Source organism: Moschus berezovskii, chromosome 25, assembly GCF_049115385.1.
Source record: "Moschus berezovskii isolate FMDL1 chromosome 25, NW_MosBer_1.0, whole genome shotgun sequence".
Taxonomy (NCBI): domain Eukaryota; kingdom Metazoa; phylum Chordata; class Mammalia; order Artiodactyla; family Moschidae; genus Moschus; species Moschus berezovskii.
Genome location: NC_142484.1, coordinates 19,425,238 through 19,450,181, shown reverse-complemented (window position 1 = coordinate 19,450,181; position 24,944 = coordinate 19,425,238). Strand labels below are relative to the sequence as shown.

Sequence of the window (24,944 nt, the reverse complement as noted above, 5' to 3'; positions counted from 1 at the left end):
TCCAGTGTTCTTGCCTGGAAAATCCCATGGACAGAGAATCCTGGTGGGTTATAGCCCATGGGGTAGGCAAAGAGTTGGACACGACTTAGTGACTAAACAACAGCAAAAACAAGGGATGTAATACATTTTAAATCTCATGTTATCACTTGTGTGTCAGATGTTTATATTGGATTGGCTAAAAAGTTCGTTTGGGTTTTTCTGGAAGATGTTATGAAAAACCCAAACAAACTTTTTGGCCATCCTGATAAAATATCTGCTAGGTTCTAGGCGCTATAATAGAGTCTGAAGATATAAAGCTGGCCTGGACCTCAGAGGTCATAATCTTATGGGCAAGATACGAAAACACTTAAGAGTGTAATATAAAAGTATATTATGTGATAAAGCATCTTCTTTAGGCTGTGTGCTGTCATAGACTGTTGGTATAAACAAGCTTATAATTGGAGAGGTCAGATGACAGTGGGCAAGCCATGAAAATAGTAATTATATAATACAGAATTTTACTATCTGATAGGTGCTAAAATCAAGACATAAACAATATTGTGTGGAAAGAAAAACATTGCCGAGAACTGTCAGAAAACACTTCATAGAGGGGGGCCTGTTTGAGCTGATGGTGCAGGAGTGAGGTTGTTGAGGCTAACAGTGGGGGCCTGGGATCTTCGTATAGGAGGAAAGCCTGTGCAGAGGGGTAGGGATTCTGTAAGAAGAAGATGCTCCTGCGGGTACTAGGGAGGAACATCTAGGAGATGGACGTACAGGGCTTATGGCCTGGGACCGAAGCACCCTTGTTGTTGTTTAGTTGCTGTGTCCGACTCTTTTTGACCCCATGGACTATAGCCCGACAGGCTCCTTTGTCCATGGGATTTCCCAGGCAACAATACTGGAGTGGGCTGCCATTTCCTTCTCCAGGGGATCTTCCTAACCCAGAGATCAAACTGTCATCTCCCACATTGGCAGGTGGATTCTTTACTGCTGAGCCACCAAGGAAGCCCAGTGAAGCACCCTGGTTGCCTCTACAAACACCTTTGGTTTTTCACTGAAGGAATGGGGAACAATGAAAGCAGGAGGGTGGTTTGGTCCACTTTATTTCTTAGAAAGATACTGTGTAGGTAGTTCTGAAGAAGTGGCTCGAGTGGAGAAAGACTTGTGGTATAGGGACCAGTTAGAAAGTGGACAAGTTGAGGTGATATCTAGAATCAGTCTATGGTTCCAGAAAAGGAGAGGAAAGCTGCTTTCAGAAGAACTGGGTTGGCCAAAAATTCCATCAGGTTCTTTGGTACCAGCTTATGGGAAAACCCGAACGACCTTTTTGGCCAATTCAGTACTTCGAGGCTCTAGACTATGTGACCTTTACGCTGCAATGAGCTGTATCAGGCTTTGTGCCCCAGTGCCTCCACAATGTTTAGTGGGAGCTCAGCAAGCATGGCTGGAATGAGGAACCACGGGTAGAATTGATGGCATTGAGCAGGGATGGTGTGAAGGAAAGGGGGACGTTGGATGGATGAGCTGATGAGAATGTGGGGTTGGGAGGGTGCGGACAGACGGGGGTCCAGTTCTGGACGTGTTAAGTGTGAAAACTTTAAGATCATTAAGGGAGGATGAGCTGGAGAAGGAAATGGCAGCCCATTCCAGTATTCTTGCCTGGAAAATCCCATGGACAGAGGAGCCTGGCGGGGCTACAGTCCAAGGGGTCACCAAGAGTCAGACACGACTGAAGCGACTCAGCATACACACAGGGAGGATGTGCAGTAGAAAACTGGAAATATTAGGATGGGTTCCAGGAGAGAAATTACAGAGCTGAAAAAAGAGCTTGAATCATCAGGGTTTGAGTAGTAGTTAAGCCTCTGAAGATGAACGAACCTGGCCTGGGAAAACAGAGAAAGAGCAGGGATTCAAGGGCAGCTCCCTGGAGAATGCGAGCTTAAAGAAAGTGCAGCCAGCGCGGCGGAAACCTAGAGAGTCCTGAGCTAGAAGCCAGGGAGGCCTCGGCTGATAGTAGCAGGGGCCTCGGATTGGAGATGAGTGAAAACAGACCTTTCTCAGGTTGATGGTTAGGAGGCCACGGAGGGCTGCAGCAGGAGTGAACTCAGCATAAAAACAAGGTAGGGATGGGGTGGTGGACGGGCAGAGGACTGAGGGGCACGTGAGCAGGTAGCACAGGTGAAGGAGTTTGAAGATTGGAGGTCAAGACGGAGATGCAGGAGTAACTGGGGGAGGAGACAGAGGCAGAAGGCTTTTTTCTTAAAATAAATGTGATTTTGCTGTGATGGGGAGGTCTTCATTGCTGCACGGGCTTTTTTCTCTGGTTGCGGAGAGTGGGGGCTACTCTTGAGCTGCGCTGTGTGGGCTTCTCATTACAGGGGCTTCTCTTGCTGTGGAGCATGGGCTTTGGGGCATGCAGGCTTCAGTAGCTGTGGCCCGTGGGCTCAGTACTTGCGGCTCTTGGGCCCTAGGTCACAGGCGCAGTAGTTGTGGTGCACAGGCTTAGTAGCTCTGTGGCATATGGGATCTTCCTGGATCAGGGATCCCACGTCTCCTGCATTGGCAGGCGGATTCTTTACCACTGAGGCACCATGGAAGCCCAGAGAGGGTTTTGTTTTTGTTTTCGGAACAGGGAGAATTGAGTCTAAGTCAAAGGCAGTGGAGGAGGGGGAGAGGTGAAAGCAACAAGGTAGCGGGATCAGTCACTGGTTGGGAACAACACTGGAAGGGTGGGTGGGGACCGGTGTCCGCGTGGTGGAGTGGGCAGAAAGGAGAAGGACTGGCAAGTGAGTATGGAGGTGGCAGGTGGGCAGCCCCGGATTTCCGCCCAGAACTGAGGGACACGGACATAGATCGTGTGACTTGCTCAGGGTTTCTGAACCAGTAAGATCTCAGCCAGTGCTTCTGCCCCACTGGTTTTCCCATCCCCCTTCTCAGGAACATTAAGCCACAGCCCTTTGATGGGCCCAGGGGCTTGGGGGGACCTGGCATCAGGCCGTGTCCACGGGTGACTCCCAATCCTGTTCCTCTTGGTACAGCAGGTGCCTGCTGAGTGCTTGCAGAGTGTGTGAGGCTGCCAGGCTCCCAGGGCTGCGGGAGGCCTCAGTCCTTCCCCCTCGTCCCCCAGTTCTGCCCTTCGGTGAGTCCGAGGCAGGGCTCAGCATCTCTGCAGGCAGGGACACCGTGGTTCTCAGGAGAACACTGGGAGGGCACACGGTGTTCCTGCCTTGGGGTCGGCTTTACCTGACTGAGTTGGATCTCCCAGGCAGCTGGTGGCAGGCAGAGGTTGCTGCACCTTGGACATGAGAGGATCAGATTCCTGTTCCCCTGCTCAGGTACCCTTCTGTGACTTTCCTTATGGCTTTTTGTCCCCAGGGGCTGTCAGGGATTGGGGACAGCTACTGGGAGAAGGCTCCGAGTGGTCTTGAGGCTGCAGCCAGCCCAAGAAGCCCGTCTTCCTAGAATCCTAGAGGGGCTGAGCCTTCTTGTGGCTTGGCCAGCCAGGGGAAGGCATGGGCATCCCTGGTTGGTTTCTTGGAGCAAACCCCAGCACTAGCCAGTCTACCTAGCATAAGTTTAGGAAGAAACTGTAGAATTGTATTGGGCAGGAGGTTCAAAAAAGAGTAATCGTCTTGTTCCTGGGGACCCATCATCTCCGACCAGCAAAGGTCTGCTCCATCAAGGACAGCTGAGACCTTTGACTTTCAGTGACCGCGGAACACACTATAGTGTTCTCCATCTTGGCTGCATGTTCAAATCACAAGAAAGGCAAGGTTTTTTGTTTGGTTGGTTTTTTGCTGGCCAGTGCCTGGGCCCCATCCCTCAACCAATTAAATGAGACTCTTGGAAAGTGGGGCCCAGATATTTGTAAATGCTTTAGCTTCTCGGGTAACTGCCCTATGTACCCAGTGCTGTGACCTCCTGATAAAGGGAGCCGGAGTGCGATGTGCTGATTTGTGATCAGAAGGGAAGATTGAGGGCTCAGAGGGTGGGAGAAGGTGCGGTTCACAGTGTAAAGAAATGGGCGAACCTGAAGGATCTGGTTTCGAGCTTTGCAGCTCAAAGCGTGGTCCCAGTCTAGCAGCCAGCACCACTTAGGACCTGGTTAGAATGCAGACTGACAAGACCCACTGAGTCAGAATGTGCGTATTGAAGATTGAGAAGCCTGCTTCCGCCAGTATCTGGACCAGTGGTTCTCAACTGTTGACTGGGTTAGAATCACCCCGGGTGCTTGAACAAATTCCAGTGCTGGGCCAGACCAGTTCTGTCAGAATTCCCAGGTAGGGAACCCCAGATACTGCAATTCTCCTGTTCCACCACGTTCATCCATCTTGATTGATCCAAGGACATCCGTCTTGACAAGTGTGTCTCAAACTTGACTGTGGGTGTGAATCATCAGGAGATCTGTTGCAAATGCAGGCTCTGATTTGTGCATCTGGGTGGGACCTGAGACTGTGTGTGTTAGTCACTTAGTTGTGTACGACTCTTGGTGACCCCATGGACTGTGGCCCACCAGGCTCCTCTGTCCATAGGATTCTCTAGGCAAGAATACTGGAGTGGGTTGCCATCTCTTCTCCAAGGGATCTTCCTGACCCAGGGATGGAACCTGGGTCTCCTGTTTTACAGGCAGATTCTTTACCATCTGAGCTACAGGGAAGTCCGACCTGAGATTATACATTTCTAATAAGGTCCCTGGTGAGGCTCAGGCTGTGGATCTGATAAATATTGATATAGTGGAATCACAAGCATTTGTTAGACAAACTTCCCAGTTTTACAGCTGAAGAAACCGAGGGTCAGAAAGGGCACAGTGACTCCCCCAAGATAACGCAACATGTTATTCATTCAATACTTGCTGAGCACTGGCTGTGCTGGATGTTGAGGCTTGAGCTGGGGATAAGACAGACCCGATTCTTCCCCTCCCGGGGCTTATTTGCAGTGGGGGAGACAGACAGAGAGCAAGTAATTAAATGAATTTCGGATCGGGAGAAGCGTGTGAAAGGGATGATGTGGACGGGAATGACTTGGCAGTTGCTTTGGGTGGATCGGAAGGCGGGCCACCCTTGGAAAAGCAGTAGGTCTTGACTTCCACTGGGGTCTGCTGATTACAACTCTAAAACTTTTCCTTCCTGGACAGAGCCATCCTCCAACCGCCCTGGGATTGAGAGGTGGGCCCTCCTGACCCTACTGAGAATATCTGACTCTGGTCCACACCCCCCACCTCTTCCCCTATCCGCTTTCCCTTCCCCTCAACATTCTCATTGCGTGTTTGTGGACTCAGGGTGGAGCCTGGGCAGTGCCCCCCTTTCCCGCCCAGAGCAGAGCATCGACTCTTTAATAGAACAGCATTCAGGATAATCGATTTATGGTTTCTAACAAGAACCAGATCTTGTCCCGATGCGGGCCCCCACCATTGAGAAATCATCTGAGATTTTTCGTTTATCTCCAAGAGAGCACAGTCACGAGGGCTTCCCTTCCTTTCCTGATGTCAGAAGAATCAGTCGGGCTGCTTGTGGAAATGCCTGTCTCAGGTCCCACCCCAGCTGGCTGAAGCAGTCTCAGGAAAAGGCCCTGGAATCTGTGTTCTTAGTACGTGGCCCTTGTGATTCTTATGAACCAGGGATCTGGTTCATAAGGAAGTTTCACCAGGAAGTGAAAGTAGCATGGAGAGAATAAGCTGGCGCCCTGTGTCCCATATCTCTTCGTGTGGCTCTTTGAGCTGCTGAAATGAATTCCCAGTGGTTCAGAAGCATGGCCCTTGGCTGGATGTGTGGTCAGAGGAATGTCTTTGTGTGCATGTAGCAACGCACCCCCTCCGTCCTCACCTTGCCAGCCTCTGTCCTTACCTGAAAGGGTCTCCTGTCTCCTCTGTGACCGACCAGACCCTTCCCACTGCCTGTGTGTGTGTGTGTGTGTGATCAGTCACTTCAGTCGTGTCCAACTCTTTGCGACCCCATGGACTGTAGCCCTCCAGGCTCCTCTGTCCGTGGGGATTCTGCAGGCAAGAATTCTGGAGTGGGTGGCCATGCCCTCCTCCAGGGGATCTTCCTGACCCAAGGATCAAACCCGTGTCTCCTTTGTCAGGCGGATTTTTTTTTTACCGCTGAGCTACAGAGGAAGCCCCTCCTGCTCTCCATGCTCCCATTAAAACAGTTGCCTCCACCACCTTCCCCAGTGTACCTGGGCAGTGGAGACTTGGACACCATGTGTACTCAGCCAGAGTCTAGAAGGGCTGCAGGAGGCCTCGTGGACTGTCTGGTGGCCCCCACCCTCACCCCTGGGTGTGGCCCCAGTGGACCTATTCGGGTGGAGTAGCGGGAGCTTGGTGATGGAGGGGTGGGTGGTGGCCAGCACTGAAGGAATGCCTTGAGTGTGCAGAAGAGATAAACTTCGCTTCACTTGTGCGTACGTGAATCACACCCTTGTACCTTTGAGCCTAACTTTCATGTTGAAAATGGGTGGATGTACTTCTGTTTCCTGGAGCTGACCCTTCTGAGGTCAAACGAGGGAGAGGACAGTGAGGGGAGCCGCGCCTGGGAAGCTGGGGTGGGCCACTCTGGCCTGGGATGGAATCCGTGAGCGGTGGGAAGTGGTTTCCCTTTCTGGGGCATAGGACCCCTGTGGACCCCTGAGGGCGCCTTCGAGGGATTAGGGGGACATCCAGAGTGAGAAGGGCTGCTCCCTGGATGGCCCTGCATCTGTGCGCTTCCTGGAGGTGAGAAGCGGCAGGCTGTGGGTATGCCCTGGTCCAGTGCCGAGGCCAGAGCGTTCATGACGCTGACCGCACACCTTTGACTCCTGCTCCTAGGTGGCCCGAGGCAGCCGGGATGACAACTCTCCCCAGGAACCCTGGCACCTGACAAACATGATCAGCAAGTCCCGTGAGTGTTCGCCAAGAGCTCCCCCACACTCAGGGATGGGCTCCCCGGAGGCAGTCTTCAGTATCTTCCTTCGATCCTCCCCGGGGGTTGTGGAAGGACAGATACAGAGCTGGGGGCACTTCTCTTCCTCTTGAAGGATGGCAGACATGCTCAGGTCCAAGCCCCGAGCCAGAGAACTATGGCCCAGCAGGGGCCTACTCTGAGCTGAGGTTGTGGCAGCCCCAGGCGGGGCAGGCAGGGCAGGTGGGAAGGTGGCCTATGGCCTTGCCTGCCTGTTCCTGCCTCCAGCTCTTGTGTGCATTCGCCCCGCAGGCTGGAAGCTCCTGGCCATGTTGGCTCTGTTCCTGGCTGTCATGGTATGGTACTCTATCTCTCGAGAGGACAGGTACATTGAACTGTGAGTCCATCTTTCATGTTCTTCTGTGGGTTTTTTGTTTTGTTTTTTTTTAGGAAGGGGGCTCAGGGATGGAATGTCATGGAGTGGGAACCTAGTGGTAGGGAGGAGGGTTCAGAGAGCCAGGGGCCTCTCCCTTACACTATTAGCTCAGAATCTTTCTGTGAGCGTGGTTAGGAGGGTTTGGGGAGGTAAGGTCTGGGATGGGTCCCCAGGTCTCTCACCCAAGGGGTTTAGGAGAAGGAAGAGCTGGGTCCGAAGTGATTTGGTTTCAAGGTGGAACTTGGGCTGAGATGATTCCAGCCTGTGAGTCACTCTCCAGGGCCTTGGAGACTTCATGCCCTGGGAGGAGGTAGGGGGCTGCCTGAGAGGTCTGACCGGAGCTCCTATCTCCTCTTCTTTTCTGTCTCCAGCTTTTATTTTCCCGTCCCAGGGAAGAAGGAGCCATGCCTCCAGGGTGAGGCGGAGAAGATGGTCTCCAAGCTCTTTGGCAAGTAAGTGTGTGAGGGTGGGGTGTGGGCTGAGTACAGCGAGGAGGAGGAAACCGTGCTGGAGGACAGGGGTCAGGTGAAGCCACTGAGGGCGGGGAGGCCTTGGACCTGTGTACATGATGTTAGTCTGTGGTCTGACCCTGTTTCTGGCATCACGATTAATTATCCCCACCCTGCCTTCACCTCTGCACAGCTACTCCCAAGAACAGCCTTTCTTCCTGCAGCTTAAAGATTATTTCTGGGTCAAGACCCCATCTCTTTATGAGCTGCCCTACGGGACCAAGGGGAGTGGTAAGTGCCTGCCTTGGGGAGCGGGGTGGGTGGGAATGGTGGCCTCACCTTGGCCATACTACTTCTCGTTCTTTGCCACCCACGGTCCCAGCACCCAAGTTCTCAGCCAGGCTCAGACATTGGGGTCAGGGGAGGAAGGGCTGGCAGCCTTTGGAGAGGTTGCTGTTGTCATCAGCGCCATCGAATCTGGTCCCTTTGCAGAAGATCTGCTCCTCCGGGTGCTAGCCATCACCAGCTACTCCATCCCAGAGAGCATCCAGAGGTAGGGAGACACGCCTTCCTGCCTCAGTGAGAAATCGTCATGGTCCAGCACCTCCCAGTGAGCCTGCCTGTCTCCAGGGAGGTGGGGACACGAGTCCCTATGGCAGCTGAGCCTGGGTATTGGGTTGCTAGAGTGGGCAGAGGTTGCTGAGGGTATTGCCGTGGTAACAGGCCGGCCTGGGGGGCAGTCGGGGACTCTGAAATGGGATTGCTCCGCAGTCCTTCCTAGGCATCTTCCCTCTTGTCCTTCTCCTCTCTCTCCTGTGGTCTGCTCAGCTTCCTCTCCCTTGAAAGCCCAGGGCTGCAGAGTCAGCATGACAGGGAGCCGAACTCTTTGGAGATGCCTGGTCCATGTAGGGGGGCTTCCCAGGTGGTGCTAAGCAGTAAAGAACCTGCCTGCCGATGCAGGAGACTTAAAAGACACGATTCCATCCCTGGGTCAGGAAGATCCTCTTGGCCACCCACTCCAGTGTTCTTGCCTGGAGAATCCCATGGACAGAGGAGCCTGGCGGGCTACAGTCCACGGGCTCGCACAGGGTTAGACACAACTGAAGTGACTTGGCGTCTGCACGGTCCATGGGAAGCAGGGACTGAGGGGGCCTGGGGCAGAGAGGGGCAGGAGAGCGAGGTAAAGCCGGAGCAGGGGCTCCTTCCGGGTCTCATCACCCTGTTCCCATGGCAGCCTGAAGTGCCGCCGCTGCGTGGTGGTGGGGAACGGGCATCGGCTGCGCAACAGCTCGCTGGGAGAGGCCATCAACAAGTACGACGTGGTCATCAGGTCCGTATGGCTGCCTTTCCCTCTTCTGTCTGGGAACAGACCAGCGCAGCTCAGGGTGACGGGCATCCTCCTCCCCACCTCCCAGGTTAAACAGCGCCCCGGTGGCTGGCTACGAGCAGGACGTGGGCTCCAAGACCACCATGCGTCTCTTCTACCCTGAATCCGCCCACTTCAACCCCAAAGTGGAGGACAACCCCGACACACTCCTCGTCCTGGTAGCTTTCAAGGCCATGGACTTCCACTGGATCGAGAGCATCCTGAGTGATAAGAAGCGAGTGCGTGGGGAGACTGGGAGGGGAAAGGTCTTGGCCTGTGGTGGGGGAACGCTGCCCGGGCTCAGGCCCTCCTGTTCCATCACGTGTGCCCTGGGATCCTCAGGAGCCAGTGAGGGCTAGGCGTGAGCTCAGTGTTCTGCTACAGCGGTCAGGCAAGAGCAGCCCAGGGCGCCAGTGAGAAGCCTGGGAGCAGAGGGACCAGTCTGTGGTCATCTCCAGGTGGGGGTAGGTTAGAAAAGTCAAGATCTCTGTCCTTCTAGGCAGACACACCCCAGAAAGTCCACTCTCTCTCTTTGCCATCAGTTGAATGTTGAACTGTCCAACTAACCATTTTCTGCCAGATGTTGACCTAGCCCCTTCTACCCGTGTGGATGTCATTGGGAGTGAGCAAGGCTTAGACCCCATACTCTCCATACCATGACACCTGGCCTCCCACGGGGACTGCCCCACTCCCCTCTCTCCCTGCTCCTCCCCTCTGGTCCCCCCTCCCATCCCTCACCCCACACTCCTGAGGACTCCGTGCCATCCCCACATGGACCCCTTTCCCTGGAGGAGCCCAGCGGCTGGACTCGAGAAGCAGGTTTCAACCCACTCCCCTCTCACCTTCCGTCCCCACCTATCTAGGTGCGAAAGGGCTTCTGGAAACAGCCTCCCCTCATCTGGGATGTCAACCCCAAACAGATTCGGATTCTCAACCCTTTCTACATGGAGATCGCAGCTGACAAACTGCTGAGCCTGCCAATACAGCAGCCACACAAGATTAAGCAGGTGATGAGGGGTTGCGGATGGGTGGGGAAGCCAGAGGGCTGGGGTCCTGGGTGGGAAGTGGGTGGGACTTCCAGAGGCTTGGGGAGGTCCAGAGGACCCCTGACGAGGGGAGAATACCAGTGGAGAGGGCAGTATGCATCTGAATAACACAGACCCCAGGCACACACCTGTAATGAGAGACTGGTACACTGACATTTACAGCAAGGCAGAGTTTGTACTCTTTTTTTTTTTTAAAGAACAAATGGCAAGTTTTTTTTTTTTTTTAAATACACGTTTATTTATTTTTGGCTGTGCTGGGTCTTTGTTGCCACATGGGCTTTTCTCTCATTGTGGTGAGCAGCGGGCTACTGTCTAGTTGTGGCACATAGGCTTCTCATGCGGCGGCTTCTCTTATTGCAGAGCACAGGCTCCAGGGCATTTGGGCTTCAGTAGTTGAGGCACGTGGGCTCCGTAGAGGAGCCAGGCTGTAGAGGACAGGCTTGGTAACTGTGGCACATGGGCTTAGTTGTTGCGAGGCATGTGGGATCTTCCTGGACCAGGGGTTGAACTCATGTCTCCTGCATTGGCAGGCGGATTCTTCATCACTCAGCCACCTGGGAAGCCCAAGAGTGCAGACTCTTGAGATGCCCAGAGGCATCGCCAAAGTGCGGAGTCAGGGAAGGGTGTTTTTACCGCTTGGGAGCTAGAGTTAGAGGGTGGTTTTGGCAGGTGCTGATCAGAGTCTGTACACTGGGGATTTACTGGGACAGGCAGTAGTCTTTTTTTTTTTTTGACTGTGTGGCTTGTGGGATTTTAGTTCCCAACCAAGCATTGAACCTACACCCCCAGCAGTGAAATTGTAGGGTCCTAACCAAGGAAACAGTAACCCACTCCAGTATTCTTGCCTGGAGAATCCCATGGACTGAGAAGCCTGGTAGGCTACAGTCCACGGGGTCGCAAAGAGTCGGACATGACTGAGCGATGGTACGGAATGGAACCACTGGTTAGTCAGGGAATTCTGGACAGTCAGTAGTATTATTTTTGGAGCCCAGCCCAAACGAACATGGAGCCCAGCCCAAATCCTTTGGTTACTGTTTGATCTCTTTATCTGTGATCTGATCTTGGAACATATTGGTCTAAGGGAGTTAAAAGAATTGCAGTTAGTCCTATATACTGTGGTTTGCTAGGTGTGGGAGTTTGGGGAGGCAGGGTGCATCGGCAAGTTATGGTTTTGGTTGTGGCTCTCTAGTGGTCTCTGGCTGGCGGGCTTCATCATACTGGGTAGCATCTCAAGCAGGTACTTCCACGTGTCTTTGAGCTCTCGGGTTGTGTGGGGTAGGAGGCAGAGGTAACTTTCAGACAGAGAAAGGACTCAAGGTGCTGCCTGCTGTATAGCCTTGGGCAGTCAAACGCTTAGAGCCTCAGGTTTTCTTATCTGAGTGGTGGGGAAATGATCAGTACTGACCTTTCCAATAGCCATTCTGGGATTTAAAAAGATAATTATGTAATGTGCTTATCATGAAGATTCCATTCCTTTCTGTCGCTCAGTCGTGTCCGACTCTTTGTGACCCCGTGGACTGTAGCCTACCAGGCTTCTCCGTCCATGGGATTCTCCAAGCAAGAATACTGGAGTGGGTTACTGTTTCCTTCTCCAGGGGATCTTCCCGACCAAGGGATCGAACCCAGGTCTCCTGTATTGGAGGCAGACGCTTTAACCTCTGAGCCACCAGGGAAGATTGGAACACTGTAAATGCTCAATAAATATTAGCCAAATTTTGAATAAATGATTTTATTCTTTTTTTTTTTTTTGGCTGTGCCACATGGCTTGTGAGATCTCAGTTTCCTGAGCAGGGATTGAATCCATGGCATCAGTGGTAAAGAACCCATCTGCCAATGCAGGAGATATAAGAGATGTGGGTTCGATCCCTGGGTTGGGAAGATCCCCTGGAAGAGGAAAAGGCAACTCACTCTGGTTATTCTTGCCAGGAGAATCCCATGGACAGAGGAGCCTTGTGGGCTACAGTCCATGGGGTTGCGAAGTGTTGGACACGACTGAATCTACTTAGTATGCATGCATGGCAGTGAAAGCTGGACTCCTAACCACTAGGCCATCGGCCACCAGAGAACTCCCTATGATTTTATTTTTTACTGAATATCTATTATGATTCAACTTCCTGTGTTGAATGCCTGCTTTTGTGACTGCTTAGCACCAGGCCCCAATTTTGAATACACGGGGAGTAAGACATGCTCTTTGCACTGAGGAACCTCAGCCTAGCAGAATCAACACACAGGTTGCAACCTGGAGTGGCAAGATGCTCTAGCAGAGGGTTGTTCCAAGTGCTGTGGGGTCTTGGAGGAGGGGTGGACCTCTGCCTGGGGCTGTCCGGAGTGGTACCGTCAGAAGAGGTGAGACCAGAGTTGGGCCTTAAGGGGTCACGGGGCCCAGGGAGCAGACACCTGGGGAAAGGCATTTTATTCGGCAAGACCAAGCAGCGCCCTGGCACTGCATTCTAGTACACGTGGAGGCGGGTGGGGGACAGCAAGGGGGAATTTTATGCCCCTGATGGCAGAGGCTGAAGGCTGGAGAGAGAAGCCAGAGCTGAGGACCAGAACCCGGCCTCTAGCGGAAGGAAGAAGAAATGGACGGACCTGACATCTGCATTGGTTTCCTGTCACTGCCTAACAAATGACCAGTTTAGTGGCTTAAACAACACCCACGCATTGACTCATAGTTCTGGAGGTCAGACGTCCAATACAGCATGGCTGGATCCTCTGATTAGAATATACAAGGCTGAAATCAAGTTGGCAGCCTGACTGCATTCTTGTCTGGAGGCTCAGAGGGGGAAATCCACTTCCAAATTCATTCTTGTTGTTGGAAGAATTTGGTTCCTTGTGGTTGCAGGACCGAAGTTCCCATTTCCTGGCTGGCTTTCAGCCTGGGGTGGTACCCTCAGCCTGTTAAGAGCTGCCCACGTACCTTGCTGTCCGGCCCCCTCTATCTTTAGGCCAGCAATGCATGATAAATCCTTCTTATGTTTCACATGTCCGACTTCCTCCACTGCTGACCTCTAGACCCAGATGTAAAAGCTCATGAGGGGAGGTCAAGCCCACCAGGATTGTCTGTCTTCCAGTTCTCTGTGCCATATGAAGCAATCTAACAGAGCATAATATATCTCATCATTTTCATAGGTTACGCACACTCTCAAGGGCAAGGGTCATTGGTGGTCATCTTAGAATTCTCCTGATATAGCATTGATTTTCGGAGAAGGCAATGGCACCCCACTCCAGTACTCTTGCCTGGAAAACCCCATGGATGGAGGAGCCTGGTAGGTTGTAGTCCATGGGGTCGCTAGGAGTCGGACACGACTGAGTGATTTCCCTTTCACTTGTGTGCTTTGGAGAAGGAAATGGCAACTCACTCCAGTGTTCTTGCCTGGAGAATCCCAGGGACGGGGGAGCCTGATGGGCTGCCGTCTATGGGGTCGCCGAGTCAGACACGACTGAAGTAGCAGCAGCAGCAGCATTGATTTTAAGGTGCAATTGAGGGCTGTCTGATAGTTCCAGGTTTCCAGCACAACTGGATGGATGGTAATATGTTTAACAACGACAGGAATACAAGGGGAGAGGAGAGTTTGGCGAGTTTAAAAAAGCCCACGTCCAGGAAGAGCTGGCTAGAAGGTGATGAATGTGTGGTTGGGCAGAGGTCTGAACTGGTTGAGATAACACAAAGGAGGTAAAAGCAACAGGGTTGAAACGGAAGGCTGGGACAGGAAGTGACAGATAGGAGAACTCAGAAAGGGGCCCTGGGGAACACCTGGACTTAGGGGGTCTGACAAGATCCGGAGAGTGGTTTGTCAACGGGAGTGGGCACTGAAGGCAGGTCGTCCCAGCCAAGAAAGAGGATGTGTGAGGTTAGGCTATCGGGTGGCACATCCCCGTGGAGGAGTTGGGGGTGGTGAAACTGAGACCTGCATAGCAGCCCCTACGGTGGGAGATGGGGGCGGCACTGCTGACCCCACTTTACTGAAGGCAGAGCCCACCCTCATGAAGTGCACACAGCCTGGGAGAGTGAGTGCCCCGGGGGCTTCCGGGAGAGGTAAGGTTCTCCAGGTTGGAGAGCAGGACCTTTCTACTCCCTGAGGGACTCGTTCAATAGTTCTAAGCCTCAGTTCCCTAGCTGTATACAATGGGACTAATAAAGGTATCGATCTCAAAGTGCTTTTGTGAGGACTGCATGAGAGGTGGTGCAGTGGTAAAGAATCCATCTGCCAAGGCAGGAAATGCGGGTTCAATCCCTGGGTTGGGAAGATCCCCTGGAGAAGGGATAGACTACCCACTCCAGTATTCTTGGGCTTCCTGGTGGTTTAGACGGTAAAGAATCTACCTGCAATGTTGGACACCTGGGTTTGATCCCTGGGTTGAGAAGATCCCCTGGGGGAGGGCATGGCAACCCACTCCAGTATTCTTGCCTGGAGAATCCCATGGACAGAGGAGCCTGGTGGGCTACAGTCCTCGGGGTCGCAAAGAGCTGGACACAACTGAGTGACTAAGCACAGCTTCAGCATGCCATATGGTAGCCATGAGCCACATGTGGCTATTTTTTGTTTTTTTGGCTGTGTCTCATGGCTTGTGGGATCTTAGTTCCTCGACCAGGAATCAAGCCTAAGCTCTTGGCAGTGAGAGCTCGGTCAGAGTCCTAACCACTGGACCACCAGGGAATTCCCCACAGGAGGCTATTTAAAATTTAATTAGAATTGAATAAAATAAAAAGTTCAGTTCCTTAGCTGCATGAACCCCACGTGGCTCGTCGCTGCCATATAGGACAGCACAGATGAAGAACATTTCCATGATACAAGAAGGTTCTGCTGCAGGGCACTGGCCCAGAGGTGCTGAATGACTCTGGCTCCCTCTAATCCCTTGCCCACCCCTTGTCCCTCAGAAGCCCACCACAGGGCTGTTGGCCATCACCCTGGCCCTCCACCTCTGCGACCTGGTGCATATTGCTGGCTTTGGCTACCCAGACGCCCACCAGAAGAAGCAGTCCATTCACTACTATGAGTATATCACGCTCAAGTCCATGATGGTGAGTGGTCCCTGCTGGTGAATTGGGTGGGGCCGACTGGCCTGGGGACACCGAGTGAGTGAGGGCGGTGCTGGGGGCCCAGAGGTGGCTTACCTGTGAGGCCACACGGAGAGAGGCACCTGGACTCCCAGGCCAGCATCCTCCATATTCTGCCTTCCTTGCGAGAGCCGGCCCGGGGAACAGAGCTCCCTGGCATGGGGTCACGGGAGGGCCAGAGAGCTGCCTAGAAGTTCCTCAGTGTGCTTCCCTGGCTGTCTCCACAGTGGTCAGGCCACAATGTCTCCCAGGAGGCCCTGGCCATCAAGCGGATGTTGGAGATCGGAGCGGTCAAGAACCTCACTTACTTCTGACTCGGGCAGGAGCTGTTCCCATCGGCTCACCCTGCTGAGCAGCCCCGGTCCGTGCCTCTGGGGGTGCCAGGTGCCAGCTTGGCCGGCTTGGACTCACCTTCTCCTGTGTGGGGAGGGGGCCAGGTCTGAGACGAGGCCATGCCCCTGGCTGCTCTGGTGGAGGCCAGATGGAGCCAGGGTGGAGGCCCTGGGGCAGGAGGGGCTGTGCCCGGGCACGGGGGCTTGCTTCTGTGGCATCCCCTCTCTGCCAGTGCCGGGAGATTATTTAAAGGGGCTATTTAATTAAGGGGTAGGAATGTGCTGTGGGCTGGCCCCGTGGCATCCAGAAGAGGGGGCATATGGCAGTGTTCTGCTAACTTTTGACACAGACAGAAGTGATGCACCCACTACGGCCTAGGCCCAGAGCGGGCCTCCCAGGAGGGTGGGGCGTCTGAAGTGGGTGGTGCCCACTCCCCCTCAGAGGGGCTGCTCCCTCCCAGCAGGCATGGGAAGAGCAGTGGCACAGGGGCTCCATGGTGGAAGTGACCTAAAATAGGTTACAAATTATTAAACTATTTTTCCTAAAACAGAAGCAGCTGTGATACTCTTTGTCCTTTCGGATTGAAGAAGACGCGGATGGGGAAGAGGGCCACAGCAGGGGGCCCCCTTGCCTGGGAGTGGGCAGGCAGGCCAGGGTTATTTGGGAAGTCATTGTTTACTGAATACGATGCTTGGGTGGTGCCAAGTCATGCATTGTCACCCTGGCATAGCAGGCAAGCAACTGGTGCCCAGACGGCCCTGTCTGCTGGACACCTAGCCTGGCTCTGCATCCTGGATTGCTCTCCAGAGGTAGGAGGGGCAGGAGGATGCCTGTGGTTGGGAGTGGCAGCACCCTCATTCCCCTCCCTCTCTCTTCCTCACCAGCCTTGTTTCCAGAATCACATGTTGGAAGGTGTGTGTTTGAGGATAAGGGTGGAGACAGACAAAGAAAGCCAAGTTTCCTTCTCAAATTAAGTGGGAATCATAAAATAGAGTTTACCGAAAGTCCTGCCAGGGGCCCAGGCAGCCAGAATTGGGATGGGCAGGGCACGGGTGGTGTCTGAGGACTTGGCAAGGCCTGGGAGCAGTCGTTGGGCCAGGGGATGGAATGATGGAATGCTTTTGCCTTCATCCCCTCTCCCCCAGGCCCAGGTTTTTATAATCATGATAGCCCTGCTGTCTGCCGGTCTCTGCCCGGCTTTCTTTCCCATCTTCCCAGACCCTGCTAAGCTGCCAAGTGGGCTTCCCGCCACTCTCCCAGCTGTGCCTTTACATCTGGAGCCAGGAGGGAGAGCCGGACCTCCCCCAGAGGGAAGGGACTCACAGCTGTGTTCCTGGCTTTCTCGGAAAGAGTTGCAGCCTTGAGGTTTTGAGACGGCAAGGCTGGGACAGGACAGATAAGGAGGGGCAGAGATTTTGGAGGAGCAGAGGACCATGGCAGGGGATGGACTTGCTTTCTCAGAAACCTGGCAGAACCCCTCTGCCGGCTGCTCTCCCCCCAGGGCTGAGAGCAAATAGGGCCGCAGCCCCAGACCCCTCCTTTCTCCTCCGCATGGGCCAGCTTCGTCTCCAGGCTTTGTCCTGGGGAGCCTTGCTGACCCCGCTGGGCGTGAGTGTGTGCAGGAGCCTCAGCTCTGCTTATTCCTGGTGTATCTCCAGCTGCTGCTTGTGAGGGTTTGCATGGGAGTGTCTAGTTCCCCGTGCAGGCCATTGAAAGTGGCTGTCAGCACGTATGATCCAGCTGTCCTGGACTGGGGCCACTGCCTGTTACTGGATGTGCCTAAACTCGAGCCAGAAACCAAACTCATACCCACCCCCCAACCTCCAAACTCCACGCACACACACACACGCATGTAGATATGGGAGCGATTTATATTTTGGCGTGAAGTGTGTGATGCCTACACACAGACAGTCCTCCGTGATTACATCCACACAGGAGTGTGTATACCCTCCAAACTGGCCATTGCTCCCTGGGTGGAGGTGTGGGTTCAGTGTTTTCTCCAGGGTATCCCAATCCCAGGCGAATAGAGGTAGCACCAGGGGCCCCAGAGCAGGCAGTGGAGCTTTGATGAGTTGATGGATGGGGTTCTTTTGAGTTCTGAGAAAGCGACTGTCATTCTTCAGTTAGCCTGACCAATGTGAATGAACTGCCCGACAGCCCACCTGCCTGGTCCTGATTAAACCGGCCCGGAAAAGGAGGCAGGAGAGAAGCAGAGCAAGGCAGAGGGAAAGCACTTGACTGCCGGCCCACAAATGTGGGTCCTCCACCGGGCTCTGCCACTTAATTCTGTACAACCTTGGGCTGATCACTTCTCCACGTCTGTGGTCCAATTCCTACAGTCCTTGAAATAGGAGGGAGGGTCCAGCCAATGAGGACCACCTGAGCTGAATCATCTGGGTGTGATTTAAGAATGCAGATTCTCGGGTTTTACCCAGGCCTCTGGGGATGGAGCCCAGGAATCTGGAATTTTAATAAGCACCCGCAACCACTGCCCCGGTCGTCTAGACTACAGGATAATCTCACGGGCCTCTTCCAACTCAATGGTCTGCATGCAAAACCCAGGTTAATCCCCGGTGCCCTTGAGCCGCGTTAATTACGTGCACGCGCGGTTTTGTCCCGCGGGCGGGGCGGAGGCCGGGATCGCCCTGCAGGGACTGCCCAGGCAGAGCGGCGCCCTAGCGCGGTGCGCCCGGGGCCTTCCGGGGTGCTGAGAGGCCGGCGCCTCCCTGGCAACCGGCTCCGGCAGCGGCCGCTGAGCCCGCGCCCGTCTGTCTGCCCGGTTTGGAGGCGAACCACGGTTGGGGGTTGCTGTTCGTCTGAAGTCCCGCCGCGGCTGGCTCATGTGACCTACGTTGATGTCACCGCCGGGGCGGGGGTGACACAGACTCGGGCTGCGGGCCATCAGAGGAGATCTGCCCGGTGCGTGTAGACCGTGCGCCCCATCTCTCCGCCACAGAGGCCTGGAGAAGAGGCGGAACAACCAGCTCCACCTCCTAGCTGGGCAAGACAGAGCTTGGCTCTTTAGTCCGTCATCACGTCGAAATGATGCTCTGTATTCACATCAAGTGAAAGTGCTGAACACTTTGGGTTTTTATTTACACTTTCCGAGGATATGAATACATCCAGTTGCCTTCCCCCGGAGACTGGCCAGCAGCCTGCGAAAAGTTTGAACTCCGAAGTGGTTTTGTCTGTGAGGTACTTAGGTGTAAGCACACACACAAACTCGTGCTCTATCACGTGACCTGTAAAATAGTGATTAGGCATGCCTGTCCCACAAGGAGGTTTTAAGGATCTAGTGGGAATATGTCTGGAAAAACATCGGGTTGACTGTAAATTATGATGTCCACGTTAGATTGGAAAGCTACTTTTTGCATGATGGAGAATACCTGAAAGCATATGAAACAGGTGAGGTCCATCTGGAAGGTCAAACGTATGCCCAGGTAGGGCTAGTTACAGAAAAGTGTTTGTCTTCAAGTCACCAACAAGCTCAGCAGAGGTTGAGGTAAGAGGTAAGAGGTAAGAGGCTGGTTCAGTTCAGTTCAGTTCATTTCAGTCGCTTAGTCGTGTCTGACTCTTTGCGACCCCATGAATCACAGCACGCCAGGCCTCCCTGTCCAACACCAACTCCCGGAGTTCACTCAAACTAATGTCCATCGAGTCGGTGATGCCATCCAGCCATCTCATTCTCTGTCGTCCCCGTCTCCTCCCACCCCCAATCCCTCCTAGCATCAGAGTCTTTTCCAGTGAGTCAGCTCGTCACATGAGGTGGCCAAAGTATTGGAGTTTCAGTTTTAGCATCAGTCCTTCCAATGAACACCCAGGATTGATCTCCTCTAGAACGGACTGGTTGGATCTCCTTGCAGTCCAAGGGACTCTCAAGAGTCTTCTCCAACACCACAGTTCAAAAGCATCAATTCTTTGGCGATCAGCTTTCTTCACAGTCCAACTCTCACATCCATACATGACCACGAGAAAAACCATGGCCTTGACTAGACGGACCCTGTGGGCAATGTAATGTCTCTGCTTTTTAATATGCTATCTAGGTTGGTCATAACTTTCCTTAGAGGCTGGTAAGAGGACTCAAAGGCAGGCTTTGCAGAAAACAGCAAAGAACTGTGAGTTCAAACTGCTCTCTGGCAATGATTTTCAAGTTGAAGTCAGACACACTCAGGTGCTTTAGGAGAAGGGTGTTTCTTGGGTGGCATTATCTGTTTCTATGGACATGAGTTTGAGCAAACTCCAGGCGATAGTGAAGGACAGGGAAGCCTGGTGTGCTGCAGTCTGTGGGGTTGGAAAGAGTCGGCCAGGTCTGAGGACTGAACAACAACGTTTCCATGGCAGGCAGCCTACCAGGGCAGGTTGCTAAACAAAGGTTGAGAAGTACATCTTATTAGTTGGTAAGCTCTCCCCAAACCATCTGACAGTTTTGATGTCTTAATTATAGCTTCAGAAAATTATTTGTTAGTTTTGAGCATTTCCTTGGTTTTGTACTGGACGTGATTCCAGGAAATATTTCCAACTTAAGAGTTTGAGGAGGGATCTATGTGTGTGTATGTCAGTAGTTAATAGCCTGTTTTCCTGACCAGATCTTTCTTAGTGACTTGACTTCTCTTGTTAGAGTTTATGGGGATTCTGCACTTGAGAATTGAGGCAGGGAGATGAACCTTGGGTCTCATTAGATGACAGATTTGGGGGAAGCCCTAATGTATTAGGGGCTCCCCCTCTTCAAGTAAAGGGAGTGCGGGGAGCTGGGAGGAGGTTGGGGAGACTGCAGTCCTGTATAGGAGGGTTAACACAGAGGATTTGACAAAAGGCTTTAGGAAGAACAACTTTGGGAGCCAGATTTCAGATTTCCCGGGAAGACCAATTTAAAGTACTGCACTCCTCAATAGAGATGCTGTTTCCTCTCAAGAATCTTGCAAGACTGGCAGGATGGAATTGGTGGAGGGAATGATAGGAATCACCCCAGGGAATTGAAGTTGGAATTACTTAACTAAGCTGTTCCAGAACTATTATTCTGAGGTTTCCTAAAACATCATTTATGTACATCACCAATTTTAACTCTTAAGGAGTGTCTTCACTTGCCTAAAACTGTGTTTCTCTCCTAAAGAAAAATACCACAAGAGGACAAGTTACAGTCTGGTAGGGAGATTCTTTCCAGTTCTGTGCTTTTTTTCCTGTACATTTCTGTTCCACTTGCAGCCGTGCATGGCAAGAGAACTAGAGAAATTTTTAATTAAAAGTCAGATAGGAAATTCTCATCTGAAAATTCTGCTGTAGAAGCCCTGAATCTTTATCTGTATCACTTTATCACTAATGCCTTCTCCATTCCGTATTTCTCCCAAGAGCAGAGTCCACTAGTGTGGTGAATTTGTCTTCTAGTCCTTGGGCAGCAAGGCCCTGGCCCTTTACTTTCTTTACAAAGGTGATGAAGGTGGTATTTTGAACTTAGTTCCCTTGATCCTGTGTTTGCTTAGTTGAGGATGACGTTCGCAGGGATAAATCCTTATATTCAGCTTTTATCCTGAGTGGCACTCCTCCTCTTGTATAAGGAGGAGTAGATTTCAGGTAAGGTCTAGTTAATAAGACCCCAGTTCTCCCTATGAAGACCTGTTTCTTGAGACTTCACATACCTTGTCTTTGAATCTTAGTACTTTAGAATCACTCCAAAGAAGACAGCTATAGAGAAGCATTGTGTGACTGTTCTCATAGCTTTCCAAGGTTGTTTCCAAGGGCCATAGTTTGAGAAGCAACGGAAGGAAGTTCCTTTGTGTGGCCAGGGCTCCCTGGTCAGTGAGCTCAGGGGAGACATTTGGCCCAGGGATTGAGGCTGTCCCAGCCCTGTGGGTGGGCTGAGTCGGCTGGCCCAGGGAGGAGCTCTGGGAACATGGAATGGCAGGCAGATACAGGCCCCAGGGACGCAGACCAGAACTCAAGGATGGATCTCGTGAATGTCATGTGTTCACAAAAGGCCTTGTAAAGATGAGGGCTGTGGAGGGTGTGAAACCACAGGACCTGTGGTCCAAAAGCTTTCAGTACGTGTCCAAGATTTCACCAACAGAGAGGAGGAGACGGAGCCAGGAAGAACAGCAGTTAGAGAGGGAAAGAGTGGACGGGCCTCTTCCTCAACACAAGCGTGTTCATCCAGGAAAACAAATCCTTATGTTTAGAAAGAAGAGTAGCTTGGGATTGTCTCATTTTTCCCAACTGATGACCTAGTTAGGAAAATGGAAACACAGGGGGTTGGGGAAAAGATGAGCCTTACTGAATTGAGAAGTAACGTCAGAGCAAGGGAGTGTTTGATCAGTGACTCTCAGAGATCTGTAGTTTTGATGCTGAAGCTGCAAATGGCTGGCCTATGGTTACAGCTCCTAAAAACAGCTTCCATAAGAGGCTTCTTTAAAGGGGAAGTAGACATCAAGATTTAGTTGAAATGTCCTCGGTTTATGTCTAAACATTCATGTTTTTGAAATAAACATCTATATGCAAATTAGGATCATTTTTATTTAAATATTTATACTTGTATTTCAACAAAGAGTTGATTTTATAGGGAAACTTCCTAGAAGAAACTAATTATAGGACTCCCCACTCGTCCTTTTTTCTGGTGGCATCACAAACCATGCACGATACCTGGGAAGGGCTGGTGGGACTCCTGTAGTGTGGCGATTTCAGTTCTGATCATGTCATAGCAAAGGCCATGTGCCCCGTGTATACCCCTCCCCCACCCCCATATAGGAAGTGAAAAGGAATTTTTGTTGACTCCTTTTCTCCTGTTCTGAGAAATCTCCCAAAAGCCGCATTACGTTTGCTGTTATTTCCCGTGTTCCCCTCCACTCCGGAAGCTCCCAGGCAGCTTCAAGGCCTGTGCCTTTAGAGCACTTGTTTCAGTCGTCTCCATCAGAGATGGGTTTACTAGGGTGCCCTGATGCTTTGTATGAGACCACCTTCCATTCCATGAGAGTTGAAGACATGGTGGAAATAACCCTGGGCTTTCCAGACTGATAACGAGCCTGAGAGTTAGAAACCGGGCCCTTGGCCAGTGACTCAGAGCCAATAATGAATTGTAAAGCTATCAGAAAGCTGGATCCTGGCCTTGGGAATGGGGCATGGGCGGGGGGGTGATTTGATACACAGACGCGCTTTCCCAGGAAGTTGCTGTCTCTCCAGGTCATTCAGGGACTGGGGGTGGAGGATGCCAGTCCTGCTTTCCTACTGGAGCTGCAGCCCTTCCTCTGCCCGCCCCCGAGTGGGTCCTTGCTTATGGCCTTCAGCACCGGCCATTTGCTAGGATGAAAGTGGCCTTGGGCTTTTGCTGTGGATGGAAACATGTCACAGAGGAAAGCATCTGTGTTTAATCTCATGCATGTCACTTGTTAGCTCTGTGACCTTGGGATGGCCTTTTGATTCCTTAAGCCTCACTCCCTTGTCTGTTAAATGGTGATACTTTGTAGAAATGCAGGAATTAAATAAGATTACAAATGTGAAGCACTCATTTCAGTTGACGTGAGGTCACCTGCAGGGAAATTCAGTGCTTCCCACTGCCCCTTAATATTTTTTTTTAACACTTCCCTTTACCGACTTTCTTGCCTTTCACTCCTGCCTGAGAAATAAATGGGGCCAGAGGGGTAAAAGGATGCGTACAGCTCAGTCCAGCATCCTTCTCGACGCCTTGGCAATAGAGCTTACTGATTGCACCTACCTGCATTCTTCTCTTTCACCAGGGCCTTCCGTGTGATCTCGGACCCTTTCAGTGAGTCTCTGCTCTGTTTATGCCTTGGAGAGGGCTCAGGGTGGCCCCATGTAGCCAAGTCTTCACTGTGCAGCCCCATCTTCTGTGATGTCCATAGCCCCACCCGAGGAGTGTCTGAGCCTCTGAGGGAAAAGAGGGTTCTGTTCTCCAGAAGATCAGATTTCTTCCCAGGTTATTTTGTGCCATAATCTTGGGCTCCAAGAAAAGAATGGGCACCTCCATCCTTCTAGAAGAACTGTGTATTGGGGGTGGTGATGATTGCTCAGGGGGTAAGGGGCAAGGTAGGCTGTGGTGAGGATTAGAAGGTCAATTTTCCACCTGCCTCCAAGGTGGGGAAGAGTAGAAGTGAATGGACAGATCGTTTTAGGTCATCCTCCTCCTATTCTAGCACATCAAGGCATTCTGCATTTGATCTTAGACACTTATTATTTAATAGCAAAGGCAAGACATATATGGGAAAGAAGGCTTGTGGGTTAGAAGACTTAGAGGGCTTCCCTAGTGGCTCAGTGGTAAAGAATCTGCCTGCCAATACTGGAGACACGAGTTTGATCCCTGGTCCGGGAAGATCCCACATGAAGCCCGTGCGCCACAAGTATTGAGCCTGTGGTCTTGAGCCCTGGAACCACAACTGCTGAGCCCACGTGCTGCAAGTACTGAAGCCTGTGCATCCTACAGCCCATAGCTCGCAGAGCCCTTACAACAAAAGAACTCACCACAATGAGAAACCTGTGCTAGGTAACAGAGAGTAGCCCCTGCTTGCCACAGCTAAAGAAAAGCCTGCACAGCAATGAAGGCCCAGCATAGCCAAATAAATAAAATTTTTAAATGTTAGCAATTATTGGGGGAGGGGGAATTAAGCTGGAGCCCACAGGAATCTGTGCTGGGCCAGAAATGGTACTCTGATACCAGGAGCAAGCTGTGGGGCTGGGATGTACACTTACATTTCTTAATCAGTTTCTACTCCTTTGGGCTTGGGGGCTATAAAGGAAGATATAAAGGAAATGGGAGGTTCTGAAGCAATAGGAAATATGGTGGAAGTAGATAAATCCTCTGAGTGCAGATGCTAGGAAGGCTATGCATAGAGCCTGTGGATTGAGGCCGTCCAAGGAAGCGATGGTGGAGAGAGGCAGCATTTCGTGATGGAGGTTCCCATGATGGGTAAGGACTCCAGGGAAGGTTTGAGGAGAAAAGGCTAAAACTTAGGAGGAAACTCCAACCTTCAGGACAACGTGGCTTCTGCAAAGCTCACAGAGTGAGCATTCTAATTTGGCCCTGTTTATCCATGCCAGCCTGTCGGCCATCACCACGCCAAACTTTCCACCCAAAGCCATTCTTAGAACATCATTTGAGTCTCGTCTCACAGTGTTGGGGTGCTTGGTGGCACAGGCTCTTTGAAGAGGGCTTCCTCCCCTGAACCCCCAACGGAGGGAGCTGACCTTGCAGAATACTGCCAGAAGTAAGGCCTAGGAGGACCCCACCAATGCGGTCTGGCCCCTTTGCCCCTGTGCTGTATCTGGCATGAGTCAGGTGGTTGGTGAGGCCCTGCTTTCGTGTGCCCTCTGGGTTGGGCACTTCCTAGAGGGGTCTGCCTCTAGGTTCTGTTGCCATCGCAACCAGAGCTCTCCACTGCCTGGGAAAGCCGAATGAA

The 24,944-nt window shown here is 52.2% G+C and overlaps 1 protein-coding gene across 3 annotated transcripts in view; it reads left to right on the top strand.

The window, feature by feature from the left end:
- The window catches only part of ST3GAL4 (ST3 beta-galactoside alpha-2,3-sialyltransferase 4), a 47,696-nt gene extending 31,598 nt beyond the window's left edge, over positions 1 to 16,098 (top strand). The window contains exons 1-11 of one of the 3 annotated variants that reach the window (XM_055415900.2): positions 3,186 to 3,314; positions 6,785 to 6,857; positions 7,170 to 7,254; positions 7,665 to 7,745; positions 7,936 to 8,033; positions 8,235 to 8,295; positions 8,977 to 9,072; positions 9,158 to 9,347; positions 9,972 to 10,115; positions 15,034 to 15,177; positions 15,441 to 16,098. In XM_055415900.2, coding sequence (XP_055271875.1) covers positions 3,282 to 3,314; positions 6,785 to 6,857; positions 7,170 to 7,254; positions 7,665 to 7,745; positions 7,936 to 8,033; positions 8,235 to 8,295; positions 8,977 to 9,072; positions 9,158 to 9,347; positions 9,972 to 10,115; positions 15,034 to 15,177; positions 15,441 to 15,527 — 1,092 coding nt within the window. In that variant the 5' untranslated portion in view covers positions 3,186 to 3,281 and the 3' untranslated portion in view covers positions 15,528 to 16,098. Of the gene's footprint in view, positions 1 to 3,185; positions 3,315 to 6,784; positions 6,858 to 7,169; positions 7,255 to 7,664; positions 7,746 to 7,935; positions 8,034 to 8,234; positions 8,296 to 8,976; positions 9,073 to 9,157; positions 9,348 to 9,971; positions 10,116 to 15,033; positions 15,178 to 15,440 lie in introns of those variants that run through there. The other 2 variants (XM_055415897.2, XM_055415901.2) reach the window with 2 other exon arrangements.
- Positions 16,099 to 24,944: the final 8,846 nt, after the last annotated feature.